At 40.8% G+C, this 18775-nt stretch overlaps 1 protein-coding gene across 2 annotated transcripts in view; it reads left to right on the top strand.

The window, feature by feature from the left end:
- Nucleotides 1-18775, top strand: part of OGDHL (oxoglutarate dehydrogenase L) — a gene marked incomplete at both ends in the record, with an annotated part of 51462 nt that overhangs the window by 29948 nt on the left and 2739 nt on the right. For both annotated transcript variants that reach the window (XM_082486215.1, XM_082486216.1), the window contains 5 exons: nucleotides 874-1001; nucleotides 12125-12303; nucleotides 15547-15618; nucleotides 16939-17064; nucleotides 17671-17743. In XM_082486215.1, coding sequence (XP_082342341.1) covers nucleotides 874-1001; nucleotides 12125-12303; nucleotides 15547-15618; nucleotides 16939-17064; nucleotides 17671-17743 — 578 coding nt within the window. The remainder of the gene's footprint in view (nucleotides 1-873; nucleotides 1002-12124; nucleotides 12304-15546; nucleotides 15619-16938; nucleotides 17065-17670; nucleotides 17744-18775) is intronic.

Below are 18775 nucleotides of genomic sequence, written 5' to 3'. Positions count from 1 at the left end.
GATACTCTCTCTTTTCCTGGACTTATATTGTTGACTTCTAAATACATTTCAGAGCTCTTTTGCTCGTTCATTATAGCAAAGGGAAGTACAAAAAGGTTCAATCTTCAGTTCAGTCTTGCAGCTATACAACACACAGTAGTCGTTACCAGTGTAATCACTGTCCTTATGTTAGCAGTTGTAAAGCTGGACATATTGGTGTGATTCGCTCAGTTAGTCTGCTCAGAGAGTTAATGAATTACAGTAATTACTTCAGTCATCTCTGTTTTGGTAGTGTTCCTCAGTGCCCCATTCTAATGCTGATTAATGGTGTTCTAGAGAACTGTAAATGGTGCATGCAAGTGGAAATAGCAGGAAAGAGGATACAACTGCTTCAAGTCTTGGTGCTGGGATTAGATTAGATTAAATTTTGCATAAAAGACAAACAACAGTTGTTTTAAGGAAAAGATTAATAGAATTTGCCGGGGAGGCAGAGGGAAATGTTTTAATAACATTTTTTTATTTTTTTATATTTATATTATATTTATATTTATATTTTTTATTTTTACTTCAATCAGTCTATTTTATAGTAACAACCTCACCACCTTTTCCCCTCTCCCCTCAAGATCTACTAGCCATAAGGTATTTTCAGCTTCCGTGAGTGCTTGAGAACAAGCTTGGATAGTCAGTGAAAGTCCTTATAGTGCAGCAGCTGTATTTGGGCACATGATGCTATCGCTAGTTTTCAGCCAAACCACGGTGTTGTGTCAGGCAAAGGTAACTGTGGTGGTTGCATGCTTTCTAGAACGTAGCTTTGAATGTTGATCTTTGAAAATAGCTCTGTTAAAGACCAAAGTTATTCTTAGCTAATAAATTTCTGTCAATGCTTGTTTGCAGCCATCGTCATCACGTGCTTCATGATCAAGAGGTTGACAAGAGAACGTGTGTCCCCATGAATCACCTCTGGGAGCAGCAGGCCCCCTATACTGTGTGCAACAGCTCCCTGTCCGAATATGGTGTCTTAGGTATGTCTCGGGGAACTATCTGACAGGTCTGCTGATGTTTTAATAGGTCTCAAACAAGATGTAGGAACTGATGACTGCTAAATAAGAGATTTTATTTTTTTCTGGTTTTGCTTTAAGGGGGTTAAGCCTTCTGGCTACAAAGTTTTACTTTGTTACTTGAGTTTGCCAAGCCTCAAAACAAACAAAGCCTCCTTCTGGTAGCATTTAAAAGCAAACAAAGTCTGCCTTGTTGTATTTTGAGATTATCACATTCATAGCAGTTTTGTCTCAGGTGGCAGCCAGAAACTGCGGCACGGGGGCCTAAAATACAGTCAAAATGCCTGAACTATTTCCCCCCCAACTCACCCCCTGAAAAAAAGTAGTTCAACCAGGAGATTCAATAAATATACTCTGTTCATTGTAAGATTTGTTGTCGTCTTATCTTGAAGGGTTTTTAAAAACTCATTGTAGTACAGACTTTAAGCCAGACTCTTGGTTTTTTCCTGCAGCATGCTAAAATGGGTTTCGTTTTTAATGTATATTTTAGTTTTAACATTGTAGAATAAATTAAAAGTTAAAGGGGAAAACTTCAATGGGATGTTTGTTTGCATTTTTGTTTCTTTTTTGTTTTCTTTAATTTTTGAACATGTTGCCTGTGGTATCAAGCATATGAATTTGCGGGTTTCAACGTGCTTGCAGTGCAAAACTTCCTGCACTCTTCAAATGGTACACCTGTTTGTTTAGGCTGCTTAGAACGTGCTTGTACTTCAAAACTATAAACCAGGAGACTTAAGCAGCTTTTGATGGAAAAGTCACAGAATATGTTAGCATTGGTCTCATTAGTATGCAACAGGAAATTGCCTAGTAATGACAGGGGATGAATTTCAGAGGACAACATAGCGATACAAGAAGCAGAGCTCAGCAAGAAAGAGAATGTGGAAAAAGCTGTAAAACAGTTATATATGAAACAGATATCAAAGCCCTCCCTCTCAGGTTCTGGCATCTCTTGGAGAGGCATCCCCACATTTTACAGTTAGGGGCTTCAGTTGGAAGTATCCATCTGTTGTGGTTGATCTCGGCAATGCTGGAACATGCGCCTAATGCTTTTTAAAAGGGGACGAGCTGTCAACAAAATCAGGGACACTTTGTAATACAGATGTAAAAATCCATCCTATCCTTATTTGAACTGCTATTCTGAATGGTGCTATTTCAAGAAAACAAATTCTTGTTAGTGGTAGTATTAATCATAGTGAATTATATTTTTGGTACTGGACAGATTTTTTAGCTTCAGCCACAGAGAATGGATAACCTCACTTTGACATGACGAGGGTGGCAAGAGGAATGTGGAGCACAAAACAAATGCATCTAATAATTTATCAAAAATGTTATTGATTCTATGGATAAATAATGAAGTATTGTTTCATATCCATTTCAGAGCTAGTGTGAAAGAAAAAGATGAGACATTGTAGTAGATAAAGATGGTAATTGATAGCTGCCTGCTTCAAAGTTCCAGAGATACTTGATCGCATAGTCTTTTTTACATATGTCATGGTTTAACCCCAGCCGGCAACTAAGCCCCACACAGCTGCTCACTCGCTCCCCACCACTGGGATGGGGGAGAGAATGGGAAGGGTAAAAGAGAGAAAACGTGTGGGTTGAGATAAAGACAGTTTAATAGGTAAAGCAAAAGCTGTGCACACAAGCAAAGCAAAACAAGGAATTCATTCACTACTTCCCACGGGCAGGCAGGTGTTCAGCCATCCCCAGGGAAGCCGGGCTCCGTCACGCATAACGGTGACTTGGGAAGACAAACGCATAACTCCAAATGTTCCCCCCTTCCTCCTTCTTCCCCCAGCTTTATATGCTGAGCATGACGTCATATGGCATGGGATATCCCTTTGCCCAGGTGGGGTCAGCTGTCCCGGCTGTGTCCCCTCCCAGCTTCTTGTGCTCCCCCAGTCGACTCGCGGGTGGGGTGGGGTGAGGAGCAGAAAAGGCCTTGAGGCTGTGTAAGCACTGCTCAGCAATAACAAAAACATCACTGCGTTATCAACACTGTTTCCAGCACAAATCCAAAACACAGACCCATACCAGCTACTGTGAAGAAATTTAATGCTACTTCAGCCCAAACCAGCACAACATATGCTATGTAGTACCTATTGCTAATAATATTAAAATTAAAATGGTATAAAACTATGCAGTTGAAGCATGGGCTGAAGAGCTGAGATTTTTGGGGGTATTTTTGTTAGCTCTGTGGCAGAATTGGAGTCAACAGAAGTTTGTATCTCTATAAGCTAATATAGTAACATGTAAATGTCAACTCTGAATAGGAGAGTGCAAAAGATGATGTGTATAAACACAAGAAAAATAATTGGCATAGATAAAAAGCAATAATTTAATTTCAGAGAATGATTTTTTTTTTTAATGTTTATTTCTGGTTTCCTATTGTTTCTCACAATTTAGTCTGGGATTTCTTAACTTGAGCCTGTTTACAGTGTTGCAGCAAATTTTAAGGTAAGTGGGTCATAGGTTTCTGGGTTTGGTTTTGGTTTAGTGGTTTGTTTTTTGTTTTTTTTTTTAACATTCAAATAATGCACCCAAATGTGAAAGTGACAAATGTATGGATATGGTTGAAATCTGATTTTGTTCCAAAAGTTACACCTCAATAGGTCTAGGAAGCCTAGCGTTGATATTGTGTTAAGGGCAATTCTTACTGCCACAATTCTGTTCTTCAAAAAAATTAACAAAGTAGGCACTCTTTCTTTCTCTTTCTTGATCTCATCCTGCTCGCTATTGCTCTTCCCCCTTCCCCAGCAATAGAAATGTGAAAGTTGATTTAATAACTTTCATTGAATACAAGCAATAGGGCAAAATATGGGTTTGTTTGCACACTGAAAACACGAATACTATTTCTGCGCAGTTCTGCTTCAGCAGATGTGATGACAAAGTTCTTAAAAGTTAAAAATATCAAGTTAGTTTTGAAGAACCTAAGTCCCTCATCTGAGCTCTTTTCTAACAGTAAAGGAGATGGATAGAAATAGTTGATGAGTGTGATTATTTTTTTTAACTAAAAATGCCACGTTTTTATGTTGACGTGATTTTATAATTAAGGTTCCTCTCCCTTGCCGGCTTTTACTAATCGACCTTCTCCAACATGTTTACTCTTGTGCTTTGTATCCATAGAGAGAGAGTGTTGGGCTAAGTAGCAGTGTGTGAACATGTCTCTTCTAGTTAACCATCTCAGTCAAAGAGGGTGTACTCCAATTGCTGCCTGTTTGGCTGATAACATCACTGGGGCTCCTTTTTATTATGTGGAAAAATAAGTGAACTTTTGCAGTTGTTCAAGGAGTTGATTCATCAAGAGTCACAAGAAACCCCAACACTTTATTTTCTCTAACTGCTGTTTCTACTATATAAGCCTGTTACAAGGAACAGTTTGTGATCAGTGCCCTAAGTATTTGGTGGGGGGTGGGAGGGTTGTAAGAGGATATAAAAAAAAAAAAAAAAAAAGTGTTAAGAATTTAATTTATGACTGTGGTAACAGGCAGCACCTCAGAAGCATTTTGGGAATTCCCTTAGTTTCTGTGAATTAGAGCTAAGTAAAAATGGATTGAATGGCCCAGCATGATAAAACTACAGATTATTTTCTTGGCAGGTACATATGCCAAGAGCTGGCATCTGTTCAGAGCTGTGAGCTTTGCACCAAGTTACTGTTGAGCTGGTTAGGAACACCTGGGGTGTAACTGCTTCATTAAAATGATACTCTGACAAGATTGATTTCACTTAAAAATAAAACAAAGGCAGTCTTGTTAACTTGTAGTTCAAACAGTTGCTTATGCTTTGTATACAGGGAGCTGTGGAGTGTGTATACTGAGGCATTAAATCAGAGTATTTAACAACCTCTGATAATTTTGTTTGACGTCCTATGCCTACTATTTTTAGCTATATCCAGATTATTACAATTCAGTTGTGCATCCACTCATCTAGCTATAAATTTTCCCTTTTACTGAAACTGAATGTCTGGCAATGTAAGTGATGGCTGTGTGAAGTCATTTAAGCAAAGAAATTTGTCTGAGTTTATTTGCTGATCGAGATAGAGGAGAAAAGCAAAAGTAACTTACAGGCACTCCATGCTACCTCTTCAGCATTTTTTAAATACTTGAAAGGATCTCCTGTCTGTCTTTACTGCCCTCAGAATGACTTGTGTAGTGTTGATTCTCCATCCGGGAGGTGTGATTCTCCCTATCAGGTTCAGTACTGGCTTTGAGAGGTCTTGGGCTGTAGCATCCCATACTGGGAACTTCCAGGGAACATCCAGGCAAGATGGACTTGGACCTAGTGCCTAGTTCAGCAAATTCCTGAACCATGAGACCTGGAGTACAGCTTTTTCAAGGGGGAACTTCATGTTTAAAGGAAAAGATGAAGGGAAGAGGACAGGTATTGATTTGAACTTTTTTTTTTTTAAATGCACTCCTAGGGTGAAATATGTAGTATTACTACTCATTCAGACCAACATATTTTTAATATTTTTAAGGTTAGGAGTAGCAAATACAATTACCTGTCAGAAACTGTGTTAGGAAGTGAGACAGACTGTAGTAACCAAGGACCAAGTTCTCAATGGCATCTGCATGGAGCTCTGAGAAGGCATCAGTCTCTCTGTTTAATAGAGTCAGCCACCAGATGGGTGTTAACTTTGCTTTTTCCTGGGCTCTGTTTGGGTTTGTGAAAGGAGGCATGTCCCTCCGTTAATTCCCGTGCTTAGATTTTCTGTGAAACATAGCACAAATCTGTTTTGTAACTTTCCTCATTCTGACATTAAAACCCTGCGCTGATAAGCCCTCTATAACCATTACTTCACATTCATGCCTTAAGTCAATTTAAAATCATATTGAATTAAGCTATAGCCTTACTTATGTTAATTGAAAAACTACAGTTCTTATGACAATCGTGAAAAGTGCTGTAGGGAAAAACACAGCGTAATATGCTGTGTAAGCTGCCACTTTGCTTGACAATACCTCTTTCTCTGCCAGAGTGACGAAAGAACAGTAAGGGAGCACAGCAGGAACTAGACTAATGGAAACAAGCATTTCTGCTATGCCTGTCATCTAGGGACCTTAATGAACTTCAGCAATTAAAGCATTAGTTTTGCAACCTTAGTCAAGTGCTGTGTACTTTCCTTTCCTTTCTCCCCTCAGTTTGGAATTTTACCAAACTGCTGTGCTGGGTCCTGGGTCCCCTGTGCCCTGGTGTGCTCTGATCTGAGCGGCTGCCTGGGGTTGGGCAGCTGCCTGGTGGCTCTCCGCCACCCTTTGGGTGTGCGGGTTCGTTACCTGTCGTTCTTTGCAAACTGCGTCTTCCAGCCTGGTTGTCTTGGCACTGGATTTTCTCACAGCTTAAACCTGTTGTCTGTGTTTCTAGCTGTGTAAGAGTTGATCCTTTAAACTCAAAGTTTGCACAGCATTCCGAAGAAATGTTCGGTTCTTGTCTCTGCAGGCACAAACAGTAAAAGTTTGCATGGTCTCTGCTGCAGTGTTTTTTTTATTTTGTTTTTGGTTTTTAACCTGTTACTCTGGTCTGAAGTTGAGCCCTCATGAGGGGCTTGGGTAGGAACCTGCTCCCCTGCAGTTCATGTCCCACCTCTGGAACTGTGCAGTCTTTCTAGCTCGGGTCACCTTCCCTGCCCTTGACTCAGCTGGTGTTCCCACAAATCCCGTTCAGGTTGAGCAGCTCACTCTCTCCTGGATTGTTCACCTGGCATCTGTCTAGATGTCTTTCTGCCAATATTTTTTTTTTTTTTTTTAATTTAGCAGTTCAGATATTGTTCCTTAAATTATTTTCTCCACATGCAGGTAGGAGTCGTAATTCTTGACAGACTCCCTCGCAATTGCTATAATTGCTCGTGCAATAGCTTTAACATTAGGAACTCTCATTTCCTGGTGGAAAATGAGTTCGGGTACACCAGAGGTGGGTGTACCACAGACACATGTTCCATGAAATATAGTCTTGGCAGAATTTATTTCAAAATATTAATCAGAATGTATAGATTACATTTGGATGTATTTTCCCAGATATTTTTACGGTTGTCAGAAAGCTTGCAAAATGTATCTCTGTTAGGATCACACCTTTCAATGAGGCTTCACCCAGGATGTTCTCACCTTGTGGAGATCATTAGCACAAAGTGGGCAACAAGATAGGAAATGAGAAATTTCTTTTATCCGTATGAATCTTAGGAGTGATTTTGGTATATGAAACAGAATAACGTCTGTGTTCTGACCAAGTTTTAAATACGCACAGCGCTCCATGCTCTTTGTAAAGCACTGTGTGATTATCGATAACTCCAAGTGGTCAAGACTTCAGTTTGTTCTTCTCTAAAAGCTAGATTACCCCAACCTTACAGAGAGCAGCATATGCTCAGATAAGTCTTGAGCATATTGCATATTTTCTCAACCATGTCACCCAATCAGTAGAAATGGTCTCTTAATGCTTGTGTAAAATTAGAATGGGATTCAAGCCTATCTAGGGAAATCTATTTTTCAGATACCTTTGGGAACATGCGTGGAAGGAGTTGTGTAAATTTTTCCACTGTTTGCAGTGTGTTAAAAACAACAGAATCACACAAATTAGGAGGACAGAGACTTAAAGTGTGTTCTGAAAGAAAGGCCGTTCAGGCAGTAAGACCAAAAGGATGGTCAGCAAAAGCCATCCCCTTTGGTAAGGCACCGTCGTGGTGACTCACAGATGAAAGGCCACCTGTCTGATTTACCAGTCTCCTTTTGGCCTCTAACTTGCTAGTTGCCTTTTGGTGTGAACGTGAGCATCTGCTGGAGTCATAGATGAAGTTCAGAGTTCAGCAGCACAGAAGCCTCATGACTCAAAGGTTTCTTGCCATGGAGATGGTAAACAAAATGCTGGGTTGGAATTACCAAGGAGTAGACTATGAATACACACTATAAAAACAATATGTAAAACACTTTTTTTTTTTTTTTTCTGTGAATAAACAATTTCACTTGAAGCTCTTGTTGCTTTTTCTCTCATGCAGTTAATTTGACCTGCATTTGTTCCTCTGCTAACCTTCAAGGAAAGTTTGTATGCTGACATTGACTGAAGAGCCTCTTCCTGGAGCAGAAGAAAGAAATCCTGTAGTTCCAATTTAGCTGTAGTCATCGAGTTAAGCTAAAGCAATTTCAGTTTTGTGCATAGATGACCTATGTCAAGTGTTGGAAGGATGTTTCTTGTAGTTCGTGTTACAGAGGGACTTCTTTCCTACATGACTACTCTCACTAGCTTTGTTGAGGGTTTTCCTTGTGGAACTGGACAAATTAGTTTAAACTTTATGTAACTGCATGTTCATTAGTTCTTAATTTTATAAGGTGGAAATACTTGTCCTTTACTCTTTTTTTTTTTTTTTTTTTTTTTTTTTTTTTTCGTTTTTCTCCAGTTTGACAGTAAAACTTTAAGGGAAGGAACTGCTTGTATATGTTTGTGGCATCCAGCATACAAAGACCTCAATCTTAGCTTAGAGCTCTGAGTGTCTCTCTGTTAGGGAACATAAAGTAAAAGTTGAACAAAACTGAAAAAGGATAAAGAGGTTTTGAATAGGTTTGACTTGATCCTGAAATTGTAGTCCATAGCTAAGTCAATTACCTTGCAGTGATAACATTAAAGTAACTCTCATTTTGTATGTGCCATGTGTTGTTCTCTTCTATCTCATAATATATTCAATTTTTGTTAAAGCTTGGAATGCCAGGCCATCTAAAAAGTATTTTAGGTATTTTTCTATTATTGCTTATATAGTTTTTTGGTATTTGTCTTTGAAGTCATTATGTTGTTCGCTGAATTCCACAAAGAGAGGGCCTCTTAGAGGGACTGCAGGGTCAGGTCACCAGGGCATAGATTGCAAATTGTAAGTGTATGAGAGATGTCAGCTAGTGCTTGCTAGGGACCCTGTAACAGTAGCCTTCTGTGTGTGGAGACTGTCAAGATGCTAAGCTCGTCTCTTCCAGGCAGCCCGAGTTTTTTTTTTTAAGTTCCTGAAACTTTGCTGATTAGAAGAGTTGTAGAGTGGGTTTGATCAGAGTCAGTAACTATGGTTCCAATAACTTTGGGTTTTCTCATGGCTTCACGACAGTTTACTGTAGTTTACTAAATACTGGTGGTCACAAAGCAGTGTTGGATTTTACTGATATGCAATATTTAGGAGGCATGTTAGGTTCCTGACTTATGATTGCATTTGGACTTATAGCCACCTTTGGGTTTAGGAAATCCTATCCACAACATGAGGTTTTACATGTTGATATTTTTGTCCTGTATCCTGAGAATGTCTGCAAGTTAAAAAAGGAGGAGATACCCGAATCAATGCATAGTATCTAGGTAGGTGTACCGTCCTCTCAGATATGAAGGGATTTCTCTCTGCATCTCAAGTGCCAGTCTTAGGCGCATTTCTGTCTTCATCAAATGTGCACCACTCTTGTCAGTGTTTGCGGGTGGGGGGAGGCTGGGGGCCAGTGAGACAAATTAAGTAGTACAGATATTTTGTTACCAGAAACTGTTTAGTCTTGCCTAAGCTGGTTTTCCTATCGAACGTGTATTGTAGAACAGCATTTGAGTGGCTACCATGTCACTGTAAGGAAACCAGGCAAAAATGGAAATTACAGTGACTGTACATAGCAAAAACGTGAAGCTGAGCTCAGTGTAGATCGGTGCTAGCAGGATGGGACACTCTCTGCAACTTAGGTTACATATGCAGATCTTAAAATAAAGAAGGAGCAAGGAGATAAGAAATCCGTATCAGTCTGTTAGCTCCTTCTGAGGTATTTTACAGTCTTGCAGTTACTCAGGAAAGAGTTACAACTTGTTACCGTAACTTTTAAAATAAAATTTTACAACAGCGAAGCTGGTTGCTCTGCTGGGGTAACCTTCACTGAGAGACTTCCCATGTTACAGTTCTGTATTTGAAAATAGATTGTTATATTCTGTGCAGAACTTAAAAACTTCAACTTAAAACGTATTTATCCATCAAATATTCTCTATGTGTATTGAGTCAGCTTTCCCTCAGTCAGAACATTTACATCCAGAGCAGCACTACATAGCACTTTTTAACTGAAAGCTTTAACTTTTGGAGGTTTAAACATTCCAAACTGTAGGTGTAGAATACGAGTACAGGTATCGGCTCAGTACTCCAGGCTCAGCTATATTGAAGTGTCAAAGGAAAATATGAGCAGATATCAAATATATATTTTTGTATTATTAGATATATTTAGGTATTCACTCTGGAATATGATAGAGAAAAATACCTTAAATTTAAGGATGGTCATTAGACTGAGACAGGTACATTGCACCTAGCTAGGTTTTCATGTTCTGATGTGACACAGACTTCCGTAGGTTTTTTTTAAAGCTACGCAGCAGAGGCCGTGTAGCACATGCAAACACCCTTGCGGTTTTCTATCTTTTGCCTTTGCAGAGCTATTAGGAATCACTTACCTGGCTTACGTTGCAGTAGCAGTTTGATTTGGTTTCTTTTGTCTCTTTGCCAATCATCTCCCCAGGTCCTGTATAAGCCCCATAAGAGCTGGGGCTTTATTGTACTGCAGCAGGTCTCTCAGTGAGAGCAATAATTTGTTTCTGCCTTTTAAGAGACACTCAGGGAGCCTGTTGAGAGCCTTCAGTTCTGTTTGGGCTTTGACAAGTTTTAAGAGCAGACAGCAAGCTGCCTGGCTTGCTCTGTGCACAGTGCCGGAGCTGCTGTCAACTGGGCTGCTGCTGTATGTTTGTCCTGCTGCGTTAACCCAACATGGCTGCGTGCGTGGGATTGTGTGGCCCTTCTGCTCTGTGTGGAGTTGATGAATTTACAGTGCAAACAGCACACGGTTAGGGAAATTCCTGCACTTACCTGCTACTGTGAGCCACCTGAAAATGAGTTGAGATCTTTGACAGAGTGGAGAGGGAGGAGGTTACATCTTTCTGTTTTCACTGGGTGAACTAGTGATGTTGTAGAATCATGTAGGTCGGAAAAGACCTTTAAGATCATCCAGTCCAACTGCAAACCTGACGCTGCCAAGTCCACCACTAAGCCATGTCCCTAAGTTTCACATCTACCTGTCTTTTAAATAACCTCCAGGGATGGTGACTCAACCACTTCCCTGGGCAGCCTGTTCCAATGCTTGATAACCCTTTCGGTGAAGAAATTTTTCCTAATATCCAATCTCAACCTCCTCTGGAGCAACTTGAGGCTGTTTCCTCTTGCCTTATCGCTTGTTACTTGGGAGAAGAGGCCGACCTGCACCTGGCTACAACCTCCTTTCAGGTAGTTGCAGAGAGTGATAAGGTCTCCTTTGAGCCTCCTTTTCTCCAGGCTAAACAACCCCAGTTCCCTCAGCTGCTCCTCACAGGACTTGTTCTTCAGACCCCTCACCAGCTCCGTTGTCCTTCTCTGGACACACTCCAGCACCTCAATGTCTTTCTTGTAGTGAGTGTTCTCCCCATGAAGAGCACTTCTGGTCTCCTCTCTGCCACCGAGGCAGAGACCTAAAGGGTCCTTAACCCTGCCAAAGAAAGGATTGTTTACCTGAGTCCCAGATGTGTCTCCCATGCACCTATTACGTTGATGGTTTTTTGAAGATCTGAAGACTATCATCCTGCCTATAGAAGATTGAGGGCTCTGATAATTTTGTTCAGTGCCTGCATATGAGGGGGGGACACGGGACGGGGACTCCAGTGTTGTGCAGAGCTGTGCAGGTAATAAAATTAACAAGTAGCTTCGTGAACTAGCTTCTTGAAATAGCTTCTGGGTTGTAAGTGGATTTTTACAGGAAAAGATGGTACTTACCTCAGTAAGCTCTTGGGAAAATGTCACACCAAAGTCTGAGCTAAGGGAGGGGGTTTAGTTCATTTAAGAACTCCTATGATATTTAAATGTTTGAGGAAAAGTTTGAAAGATTGGAGTCAGTGTTGGAAAAATGTCACTTGTTAATCTTTCTGATGGAATCGGTACTACTAAAACCTGCATGATTTACAACAGGGCTACAAAAATCAAGTTCATGCTCTGTTTTGGGTTTGTTTTAAATTAATTTTGTTTTAATGAGAAACCAACAGAATTCTCAGTAAGTCTGTTTCTTTTCTAATTCTTCTGCTTACCTGGTTCTCAGGTTTTGAACTTGGCTTTGCTATGGCGAGTCCCAATGCCCTGGTGTGCTGGGAGGCCCAGTTTGGCGACTTCCACAACACAGCGCAGTGTATAATAGACCAGTTCATCAGCTCTGGCCAGGCCAAGTGGGTTCGTCACAACGGGATCGTCCTGCTCTTGCCGCACGGAATGGAAGGAATGGTGAGAGCCTCTGGCTGGCGCGTGTGGGAGGGAAATGCAGGCAACCGTGCCTTCCTCTGTGGCTGTAAAAGCCAAAGGTGTGTTGGGGATCTGGTGGTGATATGAGGCTGGGGGGATGAAGGCAGTGTTTGGCATGTTGGACTACTTCAGTGCTACATAAAAGAATGTGGATAGATTGATCGGAGAAATATTTCTGACCTCTCAGCTTTGTGCCCTTCTTATGGGGAAAACATGGTACATGCCACTTTTTTTTCTTTTTTTCTCTCTTATTTTTTTTTCATCTTTCCCTAAGACAGTGCCTTCTTTCCCTAGAAAGATGGATACTTAGCATATAGTAAGAAAGGAATCACTACTATCTAGCAGTACTTGCTTGGTTTTATTTTGCATGAAGTATGTCTGTGTAAACTCTACACTAAATTCACTTGCAATGAAACGATATGAAACAACTTTAAAACTTCTTCAAAATCATTGACATTGGGTAACTGATATAAGAAGAAATTTTCCTTTTTCTGAATAGCAAAATGTTTCTACTAGCTGTTGACTCCCCTTTCTTTGGTGACTAGTAGGAGGAACTAGACAGCGTTTTAGAGGGAAGGGGCATGGGCAAGCTCTGTATATAATGTTACGTGAAGTTCGTATCAGCAGTAGAATTGTTCTTCAAATCTTTTAAATTATTTGTAAAGGTTACATGAGCATCATGCCAGGCTAAGCTAATTTTCTCCATTTCAAATGCATTAACATTCATGAATTGATGCATGTATGTTTCTAGTTTTCTATTAAGAAAAGCATAGTATGTGCCATGGTGGCAATCTCCATCTGTATAAATGCTTTAGACCCTTTCCCTACCAACTGCATCATTTCCATTCTCACAAACAGTTTAGTTCCATTCAATTATAATCATGTCCTGATATACTGGGGTGCATTCATATCTTACAAATGGCTTTCCATACTCACTTGTGTGTAAAGAATAAAGGGTTTGGTGGTGCTATTTGCAAGAGTTTTGATAAATTAACTTTTTTAAAATGAATCCTGAGGGACAGCCTGAATGTGCCCTCAGCAGGAGGTGTGGTCCTCTGCAGGGAAGCAGGCAGCTGAAGGGAGCTGATTCTCTGCTACTTACAATACATTTAATCTTTCTTTTCTCTTAGCCACTTGGCAGCGAAGATTTGCCCAGATCTTCTGAAACATGCTTGTTTTGCTACTACCGTCAGGTGTCTTCAGAATATTTAAGAATCCCACCAGGCTGTTGAAATCCATTATCTTCCCAGAGGAGCTTTCCATTACAGGAGTGTTATTCTCTCTATAACTACAGTGTTGGGGACAGAATGATTTGGGGAAGGATTCGTAATGGGATATGGATCCCTTCACCTCTAGGTCATGCATTCACAAGCAAGTTGGCTGTGATTGAAAGACTCTGCTGCCTAATGGCTCCTAGGGGACGCATCTGAAAGTAGCTAATGGGTTCAGTATAGGTCTCCCTGAATAGGTGGTCACAGTAGGAATAAAACCTGCCCCATCCCAGGAGTAGTTGCCTGCAATCTGACTGATGGTGTCAGCAGAGAAATCAAAGATCAATGTAAAGACTGAAGCTCTGGATTGAGGTTGTTGCTGGGGTAGCCTACGCGTGTTTGTTAGGGAAGCCTCACGCGTCTCTCCTGTAATTGTTGGCTAGCAACATCTCTGTTTCCAGTGCACTGAATTCTGTGTGCTGGGGAAGCACTGTTTTTGTACATGCGTAGGTTGTACTTGGTGTAGGATTTGATTTACGGCAAATAGATCTATACAGCACAGAGGTATTGCAATATTGGACTCCTACTGCACACCACAGTTTTGTGCAGCTTTGCCTCTTGTTCTCAAGCCCTTGACCGTTTATGACCAGATTATTTGGCACCTCAAAAGTGGAGACAGACTTCAAGAGGAGTAATTATGCAAGGCACAGTTCCTGGCTGTTTGTGTAACTCCTTTGTTGCCAGTGGAGTGTTTTTTCCTTTGAATTCCCTTGGTCCATGAAGCCGAGTGAATCCTGCGCTTGGAAGCAGGGAGGATGATGCGTTGAATCATGGTGGACTACTAGCTGTCAAAATAATGAGTGATTTTGGAGATCATACATACAGGTTTCAACAGAGGAAGTTATGATGAGAGACGTCTATATAAAGTAGAAAGCTCTTTATGAACAACGTTAGCTTAGGAGCCGTGGAGCTATTTGAGAGGTGTAATAGTTTATGTCTTCAGGTTAAAATACTTTGCAACTGTCTCCAAAGTGAAAGTCCGTCCTAACAGCAACTGTCACTTGAACACGCAAAGGCTGCCAGCATTGGCAATAAATAAAAAGGCACACTGCTTGTACTCCTCACAGCTTTCTCTCATCCTTTATAAACAAGGATATGAGAGGGAAGGTAATAGATGGTTACAGACAATATCAGGAAAAAAGAGTGTAACAAGCATGCATGTTTTGCTAGTGTAAAATGGATCTAACAACGTTTGTGCACTAAAACAAATTACCTTGGGAACTGCTAGTGAGACAGTGGATGTGAGTGTGAAGTACTTTGACAGAATGTAAAGTACCTCCTGCAGAGGCGGAAATTAATCATAGGTTAGTTTGGCAGATAACGTGTACCTGTATTTTGATCCATTTTAGCTGACGCAGTCATCTAGGCTGTCTGGTCTTGTACCAAACAGCGAACAATGGTAGGAGGGAGATGCTGAGTCTGCTTGTTGCGTTGCTAATATAGCAAAGGTAGCCAGCAGTTAACTTCGTGTTTGATCCTGTTCAGCACGCAGGTGTGCTTTGGCCCAAAGAAGTGTGAGTCAGTGACAGTGTCAGTCAGTCAGAAACACTGAGGCACGCGGTGTTTCTCCTCCTGATATTCCTCCATCTCCCTTTTGCCCTGCATTGGCAAGGTTGTTCTTGTGCCCACGTAAACCTACTGCCCCTTCGCTGGTCTTCACTGTGCAGCTATGCTGAGGCTAGAAATTACTTGCAGCTGGTAAAAGCATTGGAAATCCATGTAAAACCTAATCTTCTCCTATGAAAACAGTTTATAGAAGACAAAGAATTCCAGTCCTGCGGTGTGTCCTCTCCTCTCGCTGCTGCTGCCGTTGATGCCTTTGGCTGGGGGTGGGTGTGCAGCCTGGTGCAGAGCTGCCGGGGTGACAGGAGGTGCTTATGCAGTGAGTGACCTAGACTGATGTCCAACTGCTGATTTGGCTTTTTAACGTTATTTTAAATGATACCTTTACCAGGGTCCAGAGCATTCATCAGCCAGGCCTGAGAGGTTTCTGCAGATGAGCAATGATGATTCTGATGCTTATCCAGTAAGTAGATTTGTCAAAGGCCATGTCCTTTTTTTGCTCTTCGAGTCTCCGAGATATTTCTTTGTAAGAAGCATCCTTTCAGCTAGGTATAGCGGGTTAAGATTTAGTTTCAAGAGTTGGGGTAACATTAACTTGATCCCAGTAAAAGTAATGGAAGTACGCAGTATGTGCTGCTTCATTTCAAAGCCGAGGTCGTATACAATTAATCTCTGGCAGCATGATCTTTTTATGGCTGTTCCTGAGAGCCAGTGATTCTGCTTGTTTATATTGCTGTGCGTACTGCAAATAGGTGTCTCTAGCTAATTTCTAAAGGAGGCCAAGTGAGACTACTCCTGTCTTTTTGCAGTGGAGCTGAATTGTACTGCTGGGAGCATGAAAATACGCAACTTCTAAATTTGATTCAGCTAAGACCTTCATATGTTGGTCATTCATTTCTACAGATAAAGTACATAGCTCTACAGGATACTGAGCGTTCGCTTCCCCACTGCAGATTTCCTAAAAAACGCTGCTATACCTGAAAAGCCCACCAATTAAAAAAAAAAAAAAGGGCAAAATAAAATGGATGTTTCAGTTTTGGCCCTGAGTTTGTTACCTTGGGGCAATGATGATTCCAAGGCCATGTCCTTCCTCATCTAAACGTGATTTTTGTCAGGGTAATGTCAGAATAAAGACCTGTTTGACTACATTTAAGCACTGTCAACTTCACATAATAAGCAAGTTACACATATTATCATATAAGGTAGGAGCTTAAACCATGGACCAGGAAATCATGTTAGATGCTGTACCAATCTGTAATGAGATTATTGCACCTATACCTATATATATGCTTACCTAATATATATGTACATACATCTGGATTAAAAAAAACATATTTGTAAAATACGTAAATATAAAACATATGGAATTTATGTATTAAAATAGTATAAGAGGACAGGACACCTACTGAAAAATGGGAGAAAGTTAACTATACACTCAAAAAATGAATTATAGTTTTAAGTGCCTTTCAAAGGGGTTCTATTTTGTGTCTTCCACCTACTGAGGTCTTAGTCCTCCTCACCCTTCCTTCCTGGACTTCCTAGCTTGCTGAAATTAATGGAAGTTTTTTTCCTTTATTTGCATACATTTTTAGGAAGAAGTAGAAACAGAAGAGAATGATTTGTAGGGATGCTTCCCTAGCTAATAATATAATCTCAGCAGAGATCTACTAATTAAGTTTTTTGAGGGAGGGAGTTGCTCAGAGTCAGAAATAGAAGGATGGCTTTCAAGCCTTTTTATCTGATCTTTTAAACATTTTTCTAACGCCTTTAACATCTCTCTCAGGAGTTCAGTGAGCAGTTTGAAGTCTCCCAGCTCTATGAATGCAACTGGATTGTGGTGAATTGTTCAACTCCAGCCAATTACTTTCATGTCCTCAGAAGACAGATCTTGCTGCCATTCAGAAAACCGGTAAAGTTACTGTAATGGACTTAATTATTCTAGGTGTATTAACCCTCACATAAAGAGGGGTCTTTGGTTGCATGTGACATACTGCTGAAAAGAACAAGAATCGTTGGTGAAGAGCCTTAATTGAACACAGGTTGAAGTTGCAGATTTGATGGAATGAAACTCGGCTCTGACTTACTACGATTCTAAAACTTGATTTTCAGCTTTACTTCCTTCTGGCTGTGCAGACCTTCAGATGAGCTTGTCAAGACACTATGTAGCTAATAGGTTGCATAATTATAATCGGCATATCTAATTGCTGCGACTTCAAAAACCTAAGATACAACTGGTGGATCTTTTACTGGGTCATAGCCTGTGATTTGATTTTGTTCTCAAAGAGAAGCATAAGCAATGTTTTTTGAGAACCTTTAAATGGAGTGGACTACCCAAACATTTGAATAATTTTGAAACTTCCTAGGCTCTCAGAACAGGAAAAAATAATTTACTGTTTGCTATTCACACTAATTAGATCTATAGCTTGTAATTTTTGTATGAACAGTGTTACAAACATTGCATGTAATAATGTAGATAAAGCAGCTCCTCAGTGTTGGAAAAATTTCTGTCTTACAGCTGATTATTTTGACACCTAAGTCACTGCTGAGGCATCCGGAAGCTAAATCCAGTTTTGATGAAATGGTGTCTGGTAAGTGACCTTAAAGTATTGTGGACAAATAAGTAGCTATACCAAGTTGCGTGTCAGACTGTGAAGAAGAGAATCTGCTCTGTAGAGATTGCCTTTTCCTTTGGCGTAATTTCTGTGGAGCTCTTTTAGTGAGATCCAGCATGGACTTTTGCTGAAAAATCTGCTTTCAAGTATGGATTCTTATTTTTAACAAGCTTATCTTGTAACCAGCCATTAATCTTAAAGGCAGTGGAAAGCGCATTCCCCTTTCTGCAGGGTTGTTCCCCTGCATAGGCTGTTAGGTGCCTCCACTCTTTTTCTCTTCCTACAAAAACTGAGTTTGTCTTTGTACTGCCCCCTCCAGATGTGAGGGATAGTTTGTAATCAGACTGTGCCCATTCGGAAGAATGAGGGGCCCGTTTCTTCTTACGACGCTCAGTTCTGGGGCTGCCACATCACACCAGTGATCTGAAGTGAGATCAGGGAGTCCAGAGCTGCAGGCGACCCCCCTAGCTGCTGTCGGCATGCCATCAGCACCAAGAGCTGTGTGGCGACCCCCCTAGCTGCTGTCGGCATGCCATCAGCACCAAGAGCTACGTAGCGACTGCGGAGGTAGTACCAAAAACTGGAGTGCTTTGTCTTGCTGTGCCCTGGTTAGAAGGTGTTAGAGTAGCGTGAGGAAATGCAGTGAAATGTAGCGAGTGATTAAAGCGGTCGTGCAGAGCGAGAGTGTGCATAGGTGTGGTGGTCTGTCTCCAGTTCGAGCAGGTGTCTTGACTGCTGTCAGAAAAGAGGAACTGCTCGGGTTTTTTAAAAGCGAGTTACAGTCTATAAATATGCTTAAATATTGCATTATCTCCTTTTTGTAGGTGAGTAAAGTTTGCTTCTCAAGCAAAGACATGTGCTGGTTTTGATTACCCTTTAAAAGCTTTGTAGAATGAGTCAGATTAGAAATGCCATAGGGATTGTGATTTATTACTTTCTCTTGGGAGTCCCCTCTATTTCGGGCTAACCCTCAATAGTGGCCAAACTAATTGAGATTGCATTCTGACA

This window comes from Vanellus vanellus, assembly GCF_965231255.1.
Source record: "Vanellus vanellus genome assembly, chromosome: 7".
In the NCBI taxonomy this organism is placed as follows: domain Eukaryota; kingdom Metazoa; phylum Chordata; class Aves; order Charadriiformes; family Charadriidae; genus Vanellus; species Vanellus vanellus.
The sequence above is the reverse complement of the archived record's forward strand: the minus strand, read 5'-3'. Positions and strand labels throughout refer to the sequence as shown.